The sequence below is a fragment of the Dermochelys coriacea genome, chromosome 9 (genome assembly GCF_009764565.3).
Source record: "Dermochelys coriacea isolate rDerCor1 chromosome 9, rDerCor1.pri.v4, whole genome shotgun sequence".
Classification (NCBI taxonomy): domain Eukaryota; kingdom Metazoa; phylum Chordata; order Testudines; family Dermochelyidae; genus Dermochelys; species Dermochelys coriacea.
The window spans coordinates 93,193,464-93,215,140 of NC_050076.1; the positions used below are offsets into that span (position 1 = coordinate 93,193,464).

The window sequence follows — 21,677 nt, forward strand, 5'->3', positions numbered from 1 at the left end:
TAATGTCATTCATATTTTAGATTAACCGTTGGGAATCCATGTACACCCAGAGCGTGGTAGCACAAACACTGATACTGCCATTCATAAAATCTGAATAGTCTGTACATTTCAATGGAATGAACACAGAATCATAAAAATGCAGGACTGGAAGGGACCTCAATAGCTCATCCAGTCCACTCCCCTGAACTGAAGCAGAACTAAGTATTATCTAAACCAGGGGTCGGCAATCAGCGGCACGCGTGCCAAAGGCAGCACACGAGCAGATTTTTACTGGCACGCTGCTGCCAGCCGGGGTCCTGGCTGCCGCCCCTGCTCAGCCCACTGCCAGCCTGGGTGAACGGAACCCCAGGACAGCAGCGGGCTGAGCGGGGCCAGCGGCCAGGACCCCGGCTGGCAGGAGCCGGCGGACGGAACCCCAGTCCAGCAACGGGCTGAGCCACTCAGCCCGCCGCCAATCTGGGGTTCTGTTAATACACTACACTCTGCCCCGCTCAGCCCATTGATGGTCTGGAGTTCTCAAAATATGTTCTCTCACCCCTTATCAAAAATTACACTACAATTAGCTTAAAAACTTGAAAACTTTGTTTGTATATTACAGTAATCGTTAAAAAAAAGTATGTTAATAAATACATAGGTTTGATGAAACAAAGTAGTTGTACTTATATGCCTGTGCTTAATTTGGGTTTTCGATGATTTGCAGTCTTAAAAAAAAATGTTGCATGTCTCACACCCCCAGGGGGTGCGTGCACCCCAGGTTAAGAACCATTGCACTAAACTGATAAGATCTGCATTTTATTTTAAATGAAGCTTCTTAAACATTTTTAAAACCTTGTTTATTTTACATACAAACAATAGTATAGTTACATAATATATAGATTTATAGAGAGACCTTCTAAAAACGTTAAAATGTATTACTGGTATGTGAAACCTTAAATTAGAGTGAATAAATGAAGACTCGGCACACCACTTCTGAAAGGTTGCCAACCCCTGATCTAAACCATCCCTGACAGGTGTTTGTCTAACCTGTTCTTAAACCCCCTCACCCTCCCTATGAGGTAGATTCCACAACCTCCCTAGGTAATTTGTTCCAGTGTTTGTCTATCTTTACAGTTAGGAAGGTTTTCCAAATGTCTAACCTAAATCTCCCTTGCTGCAATTTAAGCCCATTATTTCTTGTCCTGTCCTCAGTGGATAATGAGAACAATTTATCACCCTACCTTTTATGTACTTGAAGACTGTTATGTCCTCCCCTCAGTCTTCTCTTCTCAAGACTAAAGAAAACCCAATTTTTTTTTCCAATCTTTTCTTGCAGGTCATGTTTTCTAGACCTTTAGTCATTTTTGTTGCTCTCCTCTGAACTTTCTCCAATTTGTGCACATCTTTCCCTGAAGCATGATGCACAGAACTGGCCACAGTACTCTAACTGAGACCATATCAGTGCTGAGTAGAGTGGAAGAATTACTTCTCATGTCTTGCCCACACATGGCTGCTAATACATCCCAGAGTGATGCATACAGAAACCATGAAATAATTTTTAATTCAATAAAAGAAATAGCATTATTTTTAGAGATTTTAACAGAAGTTACGGATGCTAGCATGATTACAGACAGAAAGATCAGTTTACACTGATAATTTAATACTCCTGCCATCCCTAACTATACAGGACTCCTGTGTAACACCTCACTAGTGATTTAATAACCTAGTGTATGAATGACTGTTTTCACATCCAGAAGGCTAGTGAATATTCATTTACTGCATGGAGAACACACTGGTCTAAATCCCAACTCTGAAAAAATCTGTCAGTAGCACAATTTATAGTCTGCGTCTGCTATTTTATAAAAGGTTCTTCTGCACCATTGCAGCCATATTGATAATTTTATAGTCTCTCTCAGGAGAGGACAAGAAATGGGTAATAAAGAGATGCAGACGGCATCCCACAACTGGATGACAAACATACATGCCAAAGGGCCCCAGATCCATCCCAGTCCATAGTAGTTCCAAGCAAGGGAGTTCGTCCCCCCTCCCCACTTATGAATGAAGCATCATTGCGTAACGACTCCTGTTCCCCAACATCCTCCTGTATTGAAGGTAGACTTGTACCATAACCAGGGATCTGAAGACACTCCCCAGATTTTGTGGTGTTCTAATTCCAGACTGGAATTTTGCAGTCAAGGCTCATGTACGTCCTGGAAAAATTCAGTTCCCACTTTTAACCAGTTGTACCTGCTCATACCAATCTGCTTTCTAGTCATAACCAAAAGCCAAGGAGTCATTTCAGATATTTATTTCAAAAAACATATTTGCTAAAAAAAAACAATCCAATGTTAAAATTACAGTTTTGATAGATAAAGGGAATAAATACTTTTCTTAATGAACAGCAATAGATCAGCAAAGTGAAGAATTCTTAACCAAATGGTGAAATGGAAACACTGTATAGATTTGTATATAAATACCTCAACTACATTCTTCTTAAATAGATTAAACATTCATTGGCATCATCAAATGGCAAGTTTCAGAGTAGCAGTCGTGTTAATCTGTATCCGCAAAAAGAAAAAGGAGTACTTGTGGCACCTTAGAGACTAACAAATTTGAGCATAAGCTTTCGTAAGCTACAGCTCACTTCATCGGATGCATTTGAGCAATGCTCAAATAAATGTGTTAGTCTCAAAGGTGCCACAAGCACTCCTTGTCTTTTATCAAATGGCAAGAGATTCATCTCCTGTCACGGCAATAAATTCTCACTCATGGCTACTATGGCAATTTTAAAATTATGGCTCAAATTCAGTATTTAGGGACACCAGGGTTAATCCAGAGCAAATGGTTTATTACTGGCAAAAGGGAGATCCCAATATGACCTTCACTTTCCAAAGCTCAAGGCCAGATCCACAGCTGACAGTTCCTTCTAAGCTGTGGGATCACTTTCAAAACCCCACTTTGGATTCCAATAGGGAAACACAAACTTTTCCTCAGGATCCCCAATTTAAGATCCAGTTCCCTTTTTTCCAGTAAACAAATGTTAACAAATAAGCTCCTGGCACTCAGTTAGCAGTCTCTTCTAGGCTGCCACAACCAGAAATTCAAACAAAGGAACTCCTTCTTGGGGCACTTTTAAACGAATTTAATATAAGAGTCAATCTATACTTCCAAGCACCATGTTCATGGTATCATGGCACCAGGTTCTCCCCTCAAAGCTGAACTCTCCATTTTTAACTTGCTTTATGTTGCAGAAATCAGCTTCAGTGCAGCTTGGCTCAAGGTCCCAACCACAGCTGCTACTTCATTGTGGTCATTTACAGGCAATCTTAACTTACACCGAGACATGCAAAGTGCTTCTGAAATGATTGCACTACAGTGACGTTTACATTTTGTAGGATGCACCAAGTTCCTTTAAGGGACCCAATCCCACTCTTATGGGGCAGGATCAGGCCCTGTGTTCATCAGGTGCTGCCCAGGCGATTAAAGGACCTGCAGTTGCAGTGCAGTAGATCCTACCATGTCCCCATATGGCCTTGAGTACCTGCAGCTCTCACTGACCTCACTGTGAGCTGAGGGTGCTCAATGGCTGCAGCAAGAATATTGTACTGTCACATTGTCTAGTTCACGTCAGCAGTGACTGTTCTTGATGCATAGGAGTATAACACCTCTAATTCCTACAGCCCAGGCCTGGAGTGCTGTTCCACTGAGGCAGTTTGGGCTCCATAACGCAGTCCTGTTGCTACAGGACTAGATCAGATATCCCAAGCAGCCAAATCTTAGGAGTGTCTTTGGTGTTCAAAAGTTCTATTCTGACTTTGACTGGCTGTTATTTCTGATGCGTTTCGAATAAGACAGTGCAAAATGTAAGCTTCAGAAAAAAAGCAACATGGCCTTCACTGAACATTCTGTTACAAAGAGAAAGAATCCAGGAGATCAAATCTCAGTAGTGGGGCATGGAGAATTGGAGACATTTGGCAAATTTTAAAGGATTCCATATGATTGTCTTAATAAACAAAATATGCTTCTTTTTAAGGATATTATTTGCAAATGTGATTCTAATGAACAACTAATTGCAAACCAGTTGAAATGATAATCACAGCGCAACAGAATTTGCTGTGTGAGTACAACTTGAACTCTCAACCCTGCGGTTACGAATTCCTTGGTGCTTTTTGCATCCAAGTTTGACTCAATGTTTTGTTTGCACAGAAGGATATAAATCCATTCAGATGGGTATTGTTTGAAGCGAAAAGGACCAATTCCCACATCAGATACCCTTATTTGGCCATACTCTGAAGAGCCAAAGGCCAATTTTTAAAAACATGACTCGATTTAGCTCCTATTATGAGATAATTGTATCAAGTATTTAAAACACAATCATCATGTGAAGCAGCTGAGAAGTTGGAGTCTGAAAACATGCAGTAGCAAATTATCATAGCCCCCTGTAAATACAATTTGTATTGCAATAAGCCATGCCACAGAACAGCTTCTTACACTGTATTGCTTATTTAGAAGGTGTGCCGTGTACATTTTTTGGGCTTCGTCCTTCAACGAACAACTTCTCCCAACTCCTCTCCCCGACAGAGTTCAGTGGGAGCTATGTTCAGCACCTCTCAGAAAGCATTCATGGCATCTACAGACGCAGGTGGGCATCTAGTGTGATTTTCAGAAGGGCGTAAGCAGGTTAAGCTCCCTACTCCCACTAACGTCAATGAGAATTAGGTGCTTAACCTGCTTATGTGCTTTTGAAAATCCCACTAGGCACCCATCTCCATTAGATGCCTAAATCTTTGAAAAATCTTGGCCTTTGTACCTCAGAGGATCAGCCCTGTGGGCCAAATCCTGCTCCCACTGACATCAATGGCAAAAAATATAGATTTCATTAATGCAGAATTGGGTCCTTTCTTTGACAAGAGACCTGGTCACATCCTTCTGTCTTTAGCCCAATGAGACTAGTCATATAAATAAACTGCCATAAGGGACAGATTCTGCCCCCATCAATATCAACAGCGTACTCCCATTGACATCAACAGGAGCAGGCTCGGTGTCGCTGTTACACCCATGTAAAGCCAGCCTAATTCTACTGGTTTGAACTGAAGCACACCCTATAACTGACAGCAGAGTTTTTCCCATTGATTTAATGGGACTGCTTCACTTTTTGTTCTGCTACCAGTTTTTTAAAAGACCTCTCAAGGAGGAACTCAATTTGGTCTAAAGGGTTAAAAAAAAAATTTCACATTTGCAGACAAATCCCTCTACCAATTAAAGAAGCCTTAACTCTGCCCAATGTGCATATATTTCGCCTGTAACACGGACCTACACGATACTGCAGTGCATTGACAGCAATCACAAAAGGGCAGAGCTCAGGCTTTAAATGAGTATGTTCCCACTCTTTTTCAAGGCGTGTAAATATTTTTACATAGGTTCCACACCCCCATTTCCATATTGTGACTCCATGCAAGAGTAAAAAGAAGGAAAACTCTCCAGTTGCCTTTTTCATTGCATTCATGTAATGGGGCACATGCGATGAGACATGTTTGGGATGAACGTTCCCTTTTCTTTCTGCCTTTGTCTGCAAGTGCAAATATTTTCACTGAGTTCACCTTTCTATTTATTTATTAAAAGTCGGCATCTGAATTAAAAGGATGGGATTCTGTTACACTTCATTACATTCACATGACAGGGACTTCTGAGAGATGTTTGGAATGAATGCAGGCCGTTACTGAAGATTGCCTAAAATTAGAAATAAGCTCGGAATCTCTTTCTGCAATTAGATTAGGTCACTTGTTGTATTCTTGTTCACGGCCTGGAAAAGAAAGTGCAAGTGTACTCAACATCTGTATAGATTCAAAAACAGTGCTTTTGCCTTGCATCTCATACTGGCTAGTTACTAAAACACTAAAGAGACAGTGCAAGCCATCATGCCCATATTATGTGACTACCGACTAATCTAACTAACCTAAAAAGGTACAAAGTTAGTCATGCAGTTCATAGCTCAGATCTTGTACGTTTGGTTCAGCATTACTTAATGCTAAAAGGATGGAATTAGAAAAAAATTCAAAATAGAGGGCTCTTTTGCTAGGTCTTATAGTTTCAACTACAACTGCATCTACATGCACTTTGAATGCTTAGGTACTAACCATCTGTGAGAAGCAGTGTGGCAAGTGCATCAAAGTCACCTAGGCACGTGGTGAAAAATAAAGTCTGTAGGTTCCATCCTGGAAATCCTTACTCAAAGCTGTACTTCTGTGAGTGAGTAAGGCACTCAGATGCCATGTGTAGAAATGGACCCAGTTCTCGGATGAGTAAATGCTGGCAGCATTGGGCCCCGTGATATCAGCTTTTAAAATGTGCAGGTAGAAAAGCTTTTGCATACTATATACACACAACTGTACCCCAGAATACATAGCATTGCTCTGATTCATAAGTGTATTTCAGCTTGGTGGTTGTTTGTTACAGCTGGGGAGGGCTTGCTTTTCAGTCCTTCCGACCCACCTTTCGACACGTCGATGAACAGCAACCTCGGAGCCCACAGAGTCAGTAGTATTCTTTTGTACTCCTTTCGGAAGTTCTGATTGAGAAGCCCGTATATCATAGCATTGAGACAGCTGTTAAAATAGGCCATGAAGTAGCTCAGGACAAAGAGCCATTCTGGAATTTTTGGCACTACTTCCAAAGGATTAATAGAGACAGCAAGACCAATAAAGTTTAATGGCCCCCAGCACACAGCAAAGAGGACAAAAACCACAAACATGGTCAAAAAATTCCGAACATCAGCTGCTCTTAGCTTCTGCCTGGAATCTTGTCTTACCCGGTGCTTGACTTGAATCACCAAAATCCAAATCCGTAGGTAACAGAACGACACTATAGACAGGGGGACTATAAAATGAACAACCACCACTGTTATGGTGTATGATGTACTTACAGTCTGGGCAAAGGTACAGGAATAAATCCGGGGATCATATCGCAGGGATCCAACAAAAAAGTTTGGCACAATTGCCACCACTGTCAGTATCCAGGTCAGGCAAAGATAGCAGCAGGTGTTCTTCAGATTGAAGAGTTTATTGTACCAGAGGCTGTGGCAGATGTAGCAGTATCTGTTGATTGCTATGACTGTAATGTTAAAAATGGACCCAATGACACTTAAGCCCATGAGGAACCCACTGATTTGGCAGTGAATGTTTCCCAGTGTCCATCCATTATGGAAAATGGCACTCAAGATGAGAGGATAAGGGTACACTGCTACTACTAGGTCCGCTACAGACAGACTGACGACAAAGATGTTACCTACAAAAAAGGGAGAAGAGAGATGGTGACAGGTTAGCATAGGTTTGTATACATCTATAGCAAAACTACAAATTCCAGTTTGTTTTGTGAACGCCAGTTTGATTGTAAAATGACAGGTTTCAGAGTAGCAGCCGTGTTAGTCTGTATTTGCAAAAAGAAAAGGAGTACTTGTGGCACCTTAGAGACTAACAAACTTATTTTTAAAATGGTAAAATGGTTCTGGACCTTCACCTTGGCCCTGTACCCTCCCCATCTTGAGCTGAAAACCTCAGGTGGTGTCAGGAGAAGTTTCTGCAGCCAGCAGAATGCTAACAAAGGAAAGCGATCAAGGCTCATTGACCTGGACGTTCTTCCATTCAAATAGAAGCCCCTTAAGCACATAAGCTAGCTACTTTACTACTACCAAAACAAAACAAAAAACTAAACTATTTTTCCCAGGTGGGCTTTTAACCAAGCAACAGATCACTTGATGAGAGACTAATGCAGTTAGGGGTGATCACCTGACAAAGGGGATTGCAACATTACAAAAAGGAGTCACTCCAGCAGAGAGGGTGGGTAACACACCAGGACCAGAGGCAGACAAGGAGGAATATTGGACCACTTTGAAAAGACATTGACCATATGCCAAAGAGCTTGTGGATTAGTGATGAAACAGACAGGGATTGCGGGCAGGTTTTGTTGTTTTTTGTGACTCTGTATAGCCCGTGTGCTAAGAGTTGTGTGTGTTTACAAATTCCTATGCAGAATCTGTGTGTCCCTTGCTTTCACTGCCACACAGTCCCCAAAGGGAGAAACTACACCAGAGGGGCCACAGTTTCAGTGGAACTCTGGGAGAATTCAATAGCTACTGGGGAAGCTTGGGAGAGCTGGTGTTTGTTTCACTACCAGAGCTGGTGCTTGTACTGTGGGGTCCCCACTACCAAGAGGGGTATCAGACACGTGGTCTGTACCTGGAGTGTGCCTACTGGCCCAGAGCCAGAAACTAAAATCTGCCCAGCCCTAGCGAACCAAGAGCATGTGGGACCCAAGGTTTGGGGCCAGTACACTAGCTTGGAGAAAGTTCACCAGGAAGAAATCTTTAGGGTTGAAACAGACACTACTGAGTTAGCATTGCATGCACGCATTGGGTGTCTTCAACAGAGCAGCCGTGAATAAAAAAAAAAGTAATAATCATAGATCATTAAACTCCTCTCTTTACATTCAATAGTGAGAAAGATACACTTCTGATCCTGAGAATTTTCCCATCAATATTCTCATATGAACATTAATATTTTATTCATACAGCACCTAGCACAGTGGGGCCATGTCCCTCAGAGCTACTGTTATACAAAGAATAATTAACATGGACAGGCCAATCTCTTAGCTACACCAGGGTAAATCCAGAGTAACACCACTGAAGTTAGTGGAGCTACACTGGATTTACACTGAAAGGAGAACTAATTAGCCTTACAAAACATTGTTATTGGCCATTCATTCTGAACCCTTGGTATAATAATGGGTTCATCACGAGACCTCACTTTTCTGAGTTACAGGGAAATCTTCAAGCTCCCTCTATTTTCCTCCCCAGAGAAAGGTTTCTAAACCCACACAAGGGCTCTCCAATTCTAACCTCAAAAGTGTAACATACAGCCCTGACAACAGAGAACTTGGGAAGATATTAAATGCTAAGGTTAATGCTGAGCCAATCCCCATCCCGGTCTTCTGTGAATCTCTTGCAGCTGCAATGGGAAATGTGAACACTCACAAGAATCTGATCTTAAAAATAAAAGAAAAGAAAAAAAAAAGAAAAGAAAAGTGAATGCATGTTGGTTTGCCTGCATTGTGGTTTTAAGTGACAAGGTGAAACCTACACCTGCTTATGGATTGAATTTTCCTCTTAAGAAGGGATCTTGCTTGGTTAAGAATCTTTCCCTTTTTTATGCTTATTCTGGGGTGGAATCCCACAATTGCTTAGATACAGTATTTTCTTATGATCCTGGATTGCAGTTGCAAGAACCTCCACTATGGGACATCAGCAGTATTTGAAGCCAGGACCGTCTGAACAGACGTCTCCTGCTTGAGCTAGCAACCATAGGAGGCCACCAGCTCATGTGAACTAGAAACTAGAAGGGGATGTGACCTACAATCTATAGGCCTGTTACACAGCATTACATATGGTAAAATACAAGTGAATTGAGATGAACCCTTCATGCCCTCTTCACATAGTTTGCCATCTCAGAGCTCTTGAGGTTCAATTGGACTATTTTACTAAAGCTTCTCTCTGCCACGGTCTCGGTTGTACTTTACTCCTGACTGAAATGTTATCCCCCTTTCTTCTGAAAATACTCTGGTTCCAATTAATCCTTTGTCTTGCAGACATTGCCATCTATGAAGGAATAAAGGAAGAGAGCTGTATAACCTGTCCTGCAGAACAGCCACTATAATGCAGCAGAGAGAGGAAGCTACTCAGCAACCGAGAGCACCTGCCCAATGTATGAAGGGTCTGCCTACTGCCTTTACCACAAGCATTAACCACAAAGTAAATATACTGGTGTCTGGAAAAGATTTGAAAAGAAAAAAAACAGCAGTGGTAAGGAAGGAAGAAAGGTTGCAACGACTGAAGATAGGGACAAGAGCTCCAAAAAAGGAGCTGCTTTTGGAGACTAACCCCTTCGGGTTTGTCTACACACGGAATTTTTCTGGAATAGTTATTGCACTTTAAATCTGAATTACCTTTTGGGTGTAGAGAATTCTTTAGACTCCAACACCAGTCATCTTCTTCCTTTCAAAACAGAAGCACCTCCAGTGTCAGACTGAGCAGAGCACAAAGCCATGCTTAGTCAAGAACATGACCAGGTGCAGGCTGAGTTCAGCATGGGGACAAGAGGATGAAATGTCACATTAGGGGGAGGAAGAGGTGGGATTCACACTTTATCATGTGTTACAAAGTTTAGGGAAAAAATTGCAAGGTGTAGAAGCAACAGAGGGAAGAAATAATCCAGTGAAGATAAAAAAATGAGCAGAGTCCATCATAAATGCCAAACTTTTTGCAAGAAACTTTTCAAAATTATTTTTGAAATTTCCCACTAAATAAAAGTTTAAATAAAGTTTCCCACTAAAATTTGTTATAAAAAAACCTCTGAGAAATTCTACTTTTGCTATTTAGTAAAAAAAATAAATTTCAAGGAAAAAATATTTGTATTAATTGAAAAGCCATTTTTCATTTTAAAAGTTATGAGAATAGAAACAGTGAAAACACATTAAACCAAAATGAACTGGAAAATTACAGGGGTTCTCCTGTCCCTCCCATTTTTCTCATTGCTTATTTTTCCAAATTTGGTACATTTTGAGATGGGGAAACCTCTGCTACCCAGCTTGTCACTCAAACTAGACCAGTATATTGCTACTTTGCATAACTAGCAAGAGACTGAGCTCATGGCATCTGTGGATCTTACATCTCAGATAAGCAAGTTTGCTGCATATTCCATAGGGTAGGCTGGTGTTTGGCTAACTTCTCAAAAGAGACTGGACTTGGCGTCTTGGACAGACCTGCAGGAAAAAGTGGGTCAGAAGGGCTAGGAAACTCCATGACTTTCCAAGTGAACATCCCTTTAGTTCAGAGGGGTGAGCTATCACAGGTTGTAGCCTCCCAACCTGGCAGATCTTTGGAATCAACAGGATTCCTCCTTGCTGGTTCTCCTGCCTTTGGCAGCAGGGATACGCTCATTCAGCAGCCAGTATCACTGGTAGAGTTCTACAGAGGAGCAACCGCAGAGGTGCCCCCCACAGGGAGAGCCACGAGGAGGAGTTGATAATACTGTTTAATGTTAGCTACCAATCAAATAGCTGCTCATATAGCCAGACTGTGAGCCAGCTAGGGACAGTGCACTTGGAAAAAGCTACCTCCATGCCTCTACCTCTAAAACACAAGGGAAAACCAGTAGAATGCCAGTAGAGGGCATGCTTAAACTATTATGACCTTCACTTGCTACAGAGAGCATCTCAACCCATTGATCAGTTTCATAAATTCAAGTCCCATTGTCAAAGTGACTACCAGAGTCTCGCAAGAGGCTGCAAGATAATTGAGCAAACTCTAAAAAGATCTCTGTGTAGTGATGTGACATCCATCACCGGGCTTCCTGAGATCTACATTCAGCTACAATCATTGGCTACGGTGTTGCTGCAAATGCTGTAGGCTAATCCAAAATCATGCTGCAGTTAGATGGTTGGCTTGGCTCATTTCTATTTTTAGTCCAAAAAAGCCACCAGGACTGGCCAACAGTTCGTGTCAGGATGAAAGGGCAGCTCAATCCCCCCTAATCTGAAAACAAGAATCCAGACTCAAGAATGGCTCATGGCGACTCAGAGTCTGGAGCTCAGCTGACAATGAGTAATTTTTAAAGAAAAAGTTATTAAAGCCCATGTGAAGTGCTGAAGTCTTTGACCCATTATGCACAGGGCCTGCAAAACCTCAACTTGTCCCTGTACCAAAATGAATGTTCCTGATAAACCTTTTCTTGACAATCACTAACAATCACTTCCTGACTCCAAGATGCTGCAGAGTTCCTTGTGATTTAAAGTGACAATATTATTTCTCTAACCCCAAACCAGGTTGTTGCCCAGAATCCTTATCTTTAAGCTCTCTAATCACAACACTTCAGTGCAATGCCAAGTGCTTCAATGCGATCTACATTCCCTCTCGCTTGGTCAGTTTTTCTAACATAACTTATGACCCCCAATTATAACGTCCTTTTACAACCATGTGCGTATTTTAGGTTCACGTAAGGACATTATTTATTCCTGCTTCTGTTGAGCTTTAGTGCAGTTTTTCTGCTGATTTCACACTTCATTCAGAGCCTTTTAAAATGTAGTCACTGATCTTGGCCCTCTATAGAATTAATTCTGTCATGCGCAGAAACATTCATGCTCTGGCTAACCTTCCATCACATGGAAGTGGGTGGTAGCCCTTCCCAGGACAGCTCTACACCACAATACTTCCTCTTCTATGTCCTCCCTGCATTGAGGAATTTCTCATATCAGTTTACCATGAAAATCAAGCTTTCATTTGCAATTGCTTTTCTAGCCTGGGTGGCTGTAAAAATTTCCTGCCAATGGGCATTGATATTTTACTGAGTCTGCAGACAGATGGAAAACACAAGGCACCACATGGAGCCACCAGAACTGCGGGGGTTCTTCTGCATTGTTCAGGAGGGTGCTGGCAAGGAGGGATGGCCCAAGCCAGGCCCCATCTTACCTCCTCTCCCCAATACAGAAGTGCCTGCTTTAGCTGCCTCTGCACCTCCCCACTAGGTATTGGAGTAGGTCATCAACTCGTTTCACATAACACACCAAACCACCAATTAGTTCCTTTTGCTCATTACCCAGGCAGTACATTGTACGCCAGATAAATATAATAAAACGTAAGTGTATGAACTTTACAGACATAAGAGACATGGTCCCCGCCCTGAAGAACTTAAAATATTTACATATAACACACAATAGGTAACTGACAAGAGGAGGAGGAAATGAGATCATAATAAAACCATGGGATTGCTATGCATTCCAAAGCATCAGCTTCACTGCACAATAGGTATTTCACATCCTGTTTCATACCTTTAGCATCACTTAAGTATACATAGAAGTAACAGAGATATTAGAAGCCAGGGAGAGAAAAGTCACACTGCCAGTGATCCTGGCAAAGAATTCATGGCTGCGCTAGTACAGTCTTCCATGGCAGTTGGGATAACCCTCTGTCTAGATATTCCCTACCTGAAATGGCATGTCAGCAGGCTTGACCGCAAACCCACCAAAAAGTCAAGAGAAAGGCTTCCATTGACATCAGTGGGCTTTGGCACCAAATCAGGCACCAAATCATTTGGCAGCCCCCTGGAGAAGTGGTGGTACCAGGTTCTGAATTTTGCTCATATCTGCCCACAAAATTGGGGTAGTTGAGTAAAAGGGGAATCAAATTAGAGACAAAATTAGATGAAGATATGAAGTTCCCAGAAAGAGGAAGGGGTGAGTTATTTGATTGTGTTGTATATTGGAACATACAAGAATGTTTGTTATTTGGATAGTGGTTTCTTTGTGTGTCACTATGAGCACCTGGGTTGGGAGAAGGAGAGATGGCTTTATTAGAAATAAGGTTTAAAATGATAAAGATATCCCATTTGTACTGAGAAATTGTGCTCTAGCTCTTGCTCTCAGAAATCTCTGCTCTCATGCCTGCCGGAAAGCCCAGTGCCAAGAGGATGGACGTCAGAATCCTGAAAACCAGATCAGGAATTTTAACCCAAGCATCATTTCAGAAAAACTAACCCTGGATTTATTTTGGCGGGAAGTTGACTAGCTTAAATAGTTCTCACAGACTTTATGGAGGGTGTGAACTGGAAGTCCACTTCCAGGAGCAAAAAAGGTCTTGACATTTACTAATTATCAAAGGCAGAGTACTGGAAACTCCAGTAGCAGTGACAGACTTTAGAATCAGACTAATATTGTAGGATGGGGGTTTTTTTAAATAAATATAAGCAAAAGTTTTAGACTTGGGGGCATACATTTATGCTTTTTATATAAAAGTGGCTTGATTTTCAGATGGTGAGCACCCACAAATTGAAGTCAGTCAGAGCTGCATGTACTGAGCACCTTCGGGGGGAAAAAGCAACAACAACAACAAAAAAGTCAGGGCAATTAGGCGTAAAACATGGATTTAAAAACCTAGTTTTAGGCCACAGATTTTGAAAGTTTTGGTCATATTTTAAGTCATTAATATTCCTTCCATCGAGAGGAATGTACTTTGTACCTCCCAATGCACTGACAGCTTGTGGCTTTTCTACATGCAAACTGGTACCAAAAACAACTAAACAGGTTGTTATTTTGGTGTAAGGCTGCATGTGGACCCTTATTTCAAGTTAAGGGTATCTTATGACTCTTTGGCACTCTATGGGGGTGAGATTTCTAAAGTGCACTATGTGTTGCACCTGAATTGGTCCTTGCAAATACTCTTGGTGCATTTTAATAGTGCTTTTTGAAACAGTACTATGTTAAAACGCACTAGAGAACCTTAAGTGCGCACCAGCAGAGTCTACATGGACCAATTAATGTGCTACACATTAACACACTTGAGAAATCCCACCCCCATAGAGTGCATTACTCCACCATATAGACAAGCCCTTATTTTGATTTAGTCCAAATAGGATTCCTAATTGACTTGTAGTGAAAGATGCTCTTAATCTGAAATAAGTGTTCATACAGATTTGCAATAAAACAACAAAAGTGTGAATTAAACCAGATTTAGTTATTTAAGTGCCAGTTTCATTGTACTGAACAGTTACGTTTGTACACACAGCACCTCCTCACCCCCACTCCCCACGCATCCTTGATGATTAAATTCCCTATTTTCCAAAAGGCTTCTCACATCTGGATTTTGTTAAGGACTCAGGCCTGTAACCCTGTCAACCAAGTAGCCCCAGTGAAGTTAAGCCTTCCACCCTCATTTCTAAAGGAGCACTCATGATGTGAGTGTAATTTTGCAGACTCAAAAGGTAGAACCTCAGCTGGTGGAAATGGCGATTACTCCATTTGCGTCAACACAGCGACATCAGTTTACACCAGCTGAGGATCTGGGCCTTAAAATGTCAAACACAAAGAGCCCTACAACACTTATGCAAGCAGTCCTACTGAGTCCAACAGGATTGCTCACATGAATAAGAACTTCTCATGCAAGAAGAAGGGGCCTTAGCAGGATGGGGCCTCAGCCTGAAAATCCTTACTCACATGAGTAGTGCTTACTTGCACAAGCAGTCTCCTTAATATCAAAGGCACTGTTCGTGTGGTCAGGCACTCACAGAAGTCAATGGGCAGGATGCTGATTTCTTCCTTACCTTATAGTAAATGAGATCAGAATCTAGCTCTGTGAGGCTGCTCAGGAAAGTGCAGGTATGCAAGATGGGGCTGCCAGTCTGTACAGACTTCTAATTTATAAAGCTCCATTTAATATTAAAGGTAGCCTAGAGCTAACTATCACATAGTTGTCACAATAGAATCCTTTTACAATTTTCCCCCCCTTTAAGAATCCTGCCTGCAAATAATACATTTATACCTTCCCAGCAGGAACTTCCCTTAAATTACCATTACCAGTTGTAGCTGGTATTAGCCTCAGATGTATTTTGATCTCTTGTAAGAGAGAGCACGTACATGCATGTGCACGAGCAAACACAATGGGAATGAAAATGCAAGTTTTAGGGTATGCGCGGTATACCAGTAATACATAATTATATATTGTGTGACAAAGCTCTGTCCTTGTCTCCATGGATCCCGCATTTCCTGGCAGATTTTGCTAGCCTAAGAGGCTCCACGTAACCCTTCTCTCTCTAGGGACAAGGGTCAGTCTACTGAGCCATTTTCACCATAATCCAGCGAGGGAGGTGAGGAGAAGTTATCCTCCCTTGCACAGTCTTTGTTGTCTCCCAGTCTCAGTGATTAATTATGGGGGGGTGCTAAAGAGGGGGGCCCAGGCCCGCCCTCTACTCTGGGCTCCAGCCCAGGGACCCAATAGTATCAGCTATGGTAGCTGACCTTTTAGAATGACACGTACAATTCCCTGGGCAACAGCCCTCACTTCCTCAAGCTCCACTTCACCCTTACCTCACGGCCTCATTCCTTGTGCCTGATATGGTGTGTACTACTCAGTCTCTCCAACAGCACAACTTCCTCCCACAGCTCCTGACATGCACACCTACCTGACTAACTGGGAGGCTTTTAACTAGTTTCAGCCAGCCCCTGATTGGCTTCAGGTGTCCCAATCAACCTAGCCTTCTCCCTGCCTTCTGGAAAGTTCTTAATTGGCCCCAGATATCTTAATTGACCTGGAGCAGCTGCCATTTCACTTATCCTGGTACCAGGGATTTGTTTAGCCTGCAGCGAATCTCTCTGTCTCTCCCCCCCCCCCCCACTGTTCTCCCATAGCCTTCTAGCTTGGAGGGAGGTGGGAAGCTGCTACTCCTGCTGCTGGGCCCTGAGCTCTCCCTGCTGCTCCAGCTGCTTCCCTGGCTGGGCCAGACACCCCCCATTCTCTGCTACTTGGCTGCTGGACCCCCCACTCGAGTGCTACTACTGCTCCAACTGCAGCCCCGGGGGGGGGCTGCTAGCCCACTCCCCAGAGAGGAGGAGTGAGGGACCCCAGCCACTGCTGTTGTGGACACCACCACCACCTGAGTGGGGTCCTTTCTGCCTGCCTGGACCACCACCTGGAGTTCCTGGAGCTGCTGCTGCTGTGGAGTCTGCTGGCTGGAGCTGCTGAAGCCCGAGGAGGAGAAGAGGACCATCTACCAGTGGGGGAGCACCTGGAGACTTTGCAGACCACCGTGGAGGGGGCCCTAAGATTGAGTAATTTTCAAACTGTGCTCTTGTGGTGGGGGTTTTGACTGTGTTTGTAGGGACACAGGGGGTGTGGTGTGGAGCTGCCCCCCGATCCATCTGTGTGTCCCCCTCAACCCCTCCACTATTACCACCACTGCTGCCCCCTCCACCACCCCCACTGGCTGTATACCATCTGCCTCAGCTCCTGCCTCTGGACTCAGCTGCTTGCTTGGCTTGCCACGCCCTATTTCCACCCTTTGGGCCAGAAGCAGCAGCCAGCCAAAAAAAGACTTGTGCAAGTGCACATGGGCCCCCCCCCCCGGACTGCCTAACCCCCAGCTTTGCCCTTTACTACCTGCCCCATTTGCCATTTGCTTTGCCTCCTCTTTTGCTCCAGTTTGTTTGCCTGCCCTGCCCATTTCCTTCTGCAGCCTTTGTTTGCCCCGCCCCAGCCTCTGAAGCTAGCCCCTTGGTTTCCTGTTCTACCCCCAGACCACGTAGCCCCTTGCTGCGTGTGCCCATGCCCCCTCCCATGCGCTTGTGCAATTCCCCATTTTAGTTGCAACCCTCTTCACTGCACCCTCAATTTTGTTGTATCCCCCCCTCCCCTAGTGCACCAAGAGGAGCCGGAATTTCCACCTTGTGTCGGTGACTGACCCCTAACCCCTGATTGCCTCCCGTCCAGCCCACCCCTTTTGGCGCCCTCCTCCCCTGCCTGCAGCCTAGCGGGGAGGAGTGGTCGACCTGCTTCCCCTCTCCCCTCCTCCTTTTGGTGTCCCCCCTTTCCTCCTTGCTCATGATGGCGGGGGATGAGACGGGCGAGACCTCTCCAGTAGCCCGAGCTCTCCCTCCCCCGCCTGCCCCTCCGTCACCCCCACAAGCTTCTACCTCCGCTGCCAAACCATCTGCCATCGCCCCCGCTGGGGCACCGGGGTGACCTCCACTGCTGCCACGTCTCTCACCCCCTCAGATTTGGGGGGAGTCCCCCCAGCTGGCGGGAAGGGCCAGGGGAAGAAGAAGGGGAAGGGCCCCGCTAAAAAGACCAGGCCCTCCATGGCAAGGGCTGCCCCCAATGCCCCAGCCCCATCTCCAGTTGGGGCGCCCCTCCCTGCTGTTCCCTCCAACAGCTCTGCAGGTGTCCCTCCCCCAGCCCCCAGAGCATACGCCCAGGTGGCGGCAGCCCCCCCGCCTGCCGCTACGTCATTTCTCCAGCCCACCACCTCCGCTACCATCTATAGCAGCCGGGGCCCCTTTCCCACCATGACCAGGAAGCACGGCATCCGTTGCCTCCTGGTACCCACCTCACCCCATGTGGAGACCTATGTGCGGGCATTGGCAAGGGTGGTGGGGCCCACGGCCATTGTGGTGGCCTCCAAAATGTATGGCAAGATCGTCTTCTTCTTAGCATCGGAAGCCGCCGCCCAGGAGGCAGTGGAGAAGGGCCTGGCGGTAGGGGGCGTTTGTCCCCTTAGAGCCGCTAGAGGACCTGGGCGTCCACCTGGTCCTGACCTCCGTCCCTCCCTTTCTCCCTAATGCTGCCCTGTTACCCGCCCTCTCTACCCTGGGGAAGCCCATCTCTGTCATCAGCCCTCTCCTGTTGGGCTGCAAAGACCCCGCCCTCCGTCACGTCCTCTCGTTCCACCGGCAAGTGCAGCTTCAACTGCCGCCGACGGCACGTGACGGAGAGGCACTAGAGGGGTCCTTCCTAGTCCCCTACCAGGGGACCCATTACAGGGTGCATTATTCCACGGGGGAGGCCCGGTGCTACCTCTGCCGGGCGATGGGGCACGTCCGGAGGGACTGCCCCCTGGCTTGGCAAGGAAGGGCATCCGGGACCCCCGAGCCCCGGCAGGGCACCGGCCCCATCATCGCCAGCACCCCTGGCTGCCCGGCGCCTGAAATCACCCCTCCTCCTTCCCAGTCCACCATTGCTCCCGCCCGGGCCCAAGGGGCACCTCCCCAACTATGCCCAGATGAGCGGGAGAGCCCCGCCCCCGCTGTTTGCAATCTGGCGGGGCCTGTGGAGGAGGGTGCGGCAGGGACACCGCCAAGCATGGGAGAGGGCCCGCCCCAAGGGGAATATTCCCTCCCCTGTGCTGCCCCACCGTTACCCCCTCGAGTCCCTGAGCCATCGCCTCTGCCCCCTGACACGACCCCTGCTAGCCAGCCCCCAGATGATGCCATGGAGGGCTGGGCCCTAGTCCAGGGGAAGCGGGGCAAGCGGAAGGCTCGAGCTCCGCTCCTCCCATCTGACGCGGAGGCCCCCCGGAAGACCAGGAAGGGGGGCACCGATGCCGAGCCTTCCGCTCTACCCACGGGTGTGTTCCACCCACCAGAGCCGGCTGGGGAAGACGTGGCAGCACTGGAAGACGGTATCTCCCCTCCACGGGAGTCCCTCTCCTCCAAGGCCCCCGAGGCTCCATCTGAAACCGCAGTGTGCCCCGAGGCAACAGTCGCGTCAGGTGGCAGCAGGGAGAATCCCGGGGTGGCGGAAACTGATCTCCCATCAATATATGAGGAGATCGAGGCCCTGTGTCTGACCCCGGTCACCCAGGGGGAGGACGATCCTATGCCAGCGGGCCTCGATATAGGCGACTTCACTCCAGCCCCCCTTTCCCCATGTTCCCTCCCCCTAACCGTTGCTTCCGCTCCCACCTCCGAGAGGCCCCTGGACTCCTCCATCAACCTGGCTGTAGATGGCACCCCGCTGAGGGCCGCCGAACCTGTTGAGGCAACGGCCAGTGCCATGCGGCCGGGACCTGAGCCACCAGGGGCACCAGTCATTGGTGAGGAGCATTCGACCTCCTTCCCAGGAGAGGGCCCTACAGGAGCGAGTCCACCTCCTGATGCCATGGCTGCCAAATCCACCATAGAGCCTGCACCCGGCCTCACTGAGAGCCCTCTACCCGCCCAGAATCTCACCTCTAACCTTGCCCCGCTCCTGTCCCTATCCCGTCCACATCCTGAGATATTATTCCCGCTCCTGGGGCTGTCTCCTTCCCCTTGCCAACAGATGACCCCCAGGGAGCGGCCTTAGTGTTTCCCCATCCCGACCTACCAGGGGCTGCTATCCTCCCTCCGCCGCCCCCTATTGCCCCAGCATTTAAGCCAACTTATCAGGATCCCCGGTGGGGGTCCGCACCCTGTCTGCCCGTCTCGGTGGGCCACGGGGCTGTACCAAGGGCCCCGTCGGGAAGTAATCAGGAGACCGTAACCCCACCCCCCCACCATACGCTGCGAGAGGAGTTGCGGGAGTTCCTAGAAGACGTCCGTGGCGCCCACAACAAAGTCCAGCTTGCCCTCCAGCGATGGGGGGACTTTAATCAAATCCTCCGGGCCGCAAGGGCCCTCATGGGGGAGGGGAAAAGGACCGGGAGACAGGGCGCCGCGGCCTACCAGCGGGTCCGCCACTTCCGTGACTCCTTACTCACCTACGGGGTGGGTCACGGACTGCTGTGTGGCCCGCCGGGAGCCACGAGCATCCCTGCCAGCGAGGATCCCCCCCAGCCCTCCTCATGGCACCCTTTACCATCGCAACATTGAACACCCGTGGCTGTAGGATGGGTCTCCGCAGGTCCCAGGTGCTCTCCTTCCTTCGAGAGGGAGGTACGCTGTGGTTTTCCTGCAGGAGACCCATACGGATCCGACCGCCGAAGACAGCTGGCGGCTGGATTGGGGGGACAGGGTCTACTTTAGCCACCTCACAGTTCGTACGGCTGGAGTGGCGACCCTGTTCTCCCCCGACCTACGGCCCGAGGTGCTGGGGGTCGCCGAGGCTGTGCCGGGCTGCCTGCTGCACCTCTGGGTCTGCATGGAGGGGTGCGTAGTCAACCTCGTCAACATCTATCTAGGAGCGGAGCCCGGCCACCGTCGCCGTCCTCCAGGAGATAGTCGAACACCACTCCCTGGTGGACGTCTGGCGCGACCACCACCCGGATGACACTTCCACGTTCACCTTTGTCCGGGTGGAGGCCCATCGGTCGCGCCACTCCTGGTTGGACTGCATTTATTTATCACGCTTTCATCTTTCACAAGCCCACTCCTCCAGCATCCGGCCGGCCCCACTTTCTGACCATCATATAGCCACCGTGGCAGCCTCCCTCTGCGCGGAGAGGCCGAGGCCAGCCTATTGGCATTTCAACAACAGCTTGCTGCAGGATGCGGGCTTCGTGGCGTCCTTCCGGGAGTTCTGGCTGGCCAGGCGAGGGCAGCGGCATGCCTTTCGCTCGGCGCGGCGGTGGTGAGACCTAGGGAAGGTGCGCGCCCGGCTCTTCTGCCGTGACTACACCCGGGGCACCAGCCGACTGAGGGATGCAGCGATAGAGCAGTTGGAACGGGAGGTCTTAGAGTTGGAGAGGCGTCTGGCTGCCAGCCCCGAGGATCCACCCCTCTGCGGAGCGTGCCGGGAGAAGCGGGAGGAGCTCCAGACCCTCGAGGACCATCGGGCCCGGAGTGCCTTTGTTCGATCCCGCATCCGTCTCCTTCGGGAGATGGATCACGGCTCCCGCTTCTTCTACGCCCTGGAGAAAAAGAGGGGGGCTAAGAAACATATCATCTGCCTACTGGCAGAAGATGGCACCCCCCTCACGGATCCGATGGAGATGTGCGGGAGGGCGAGAGCCTGAGCCTTCTACGCAAGCCTTTTCTGCCCGGATCCGACCGATCCTAACGCTTGCAGAGTGCTGTGGGAGGAGCTCCCGACGGTCAGCGTGGGCGACCGAGACGGGCTAGAGCTGCCTCTCACTCTGGCAGAGTTCTCGGAAGCCCTCCGTCGCATGCCCACCAATAAATCTCCCGGCATGGACGGGCTGACCGTAGAGTTCTACCGCGTGTTCTGGGACGTCCTGGGCCCAGACCTAGTCACTGTCTGGGCCGAGTCTTTGTAGAGCAGGGTCCTCCCTCTTTCGTGCAGGCGAGCCGTGCTGGCCTTATTGCTGAAGGGGGACCTCTGCGATTTACGAAATTGGCGTCCCGTCTTGCTCCTCAGCACAGACTACAAAATCGTGGCAAAAGCCATCTTGCTGCGGCTAGGGTTCGTGCTGGCGGACGTGGTCCACCCAGACCAGACCTACACCGTCCCG

The 21,677-nt window shown here is 47.5% G+C and overlaps 1 protein-coding gene across 2 annotated transcripts in view; it reads right to left on the reverse strand.

Annotated features, from left to right (window-relative positions):
- Positions 1-2,701: 2,701 nt before the first annotated feature.
- The window catches only part of GPR50 (G protein-coupled receptor 50), a 125,473-nt gene continuing 106,497 nt past the window's right edge, over positions 2,702-21,677 (reverse strand). Inside the window, exons 1-2 of one of the 2 annotated variants that reach the window (XM_043492432.1) lie at positions 9,973-10,044; positions 2,702-7,260 (exon numbers count right to left, since the gene is read on the reverse strand). In XM_043492432.1, the coding sequence (XP_043348367.1) occupies positions 6,395-7,126 (732 nt within the window). In that variant the 5' untranslated portion in view covers positions 7,127-7,260; positions 9,973-10,044 and the 3' untranslated portion in view covers positions 2,702-6,394. Of the gene's footprint in view, positions 7,261-9,972; positions 10,045-21,677 lie in introns of those variants that run through there. The other variant, XM_043492431.1, reaches the window with a different exon arrangement.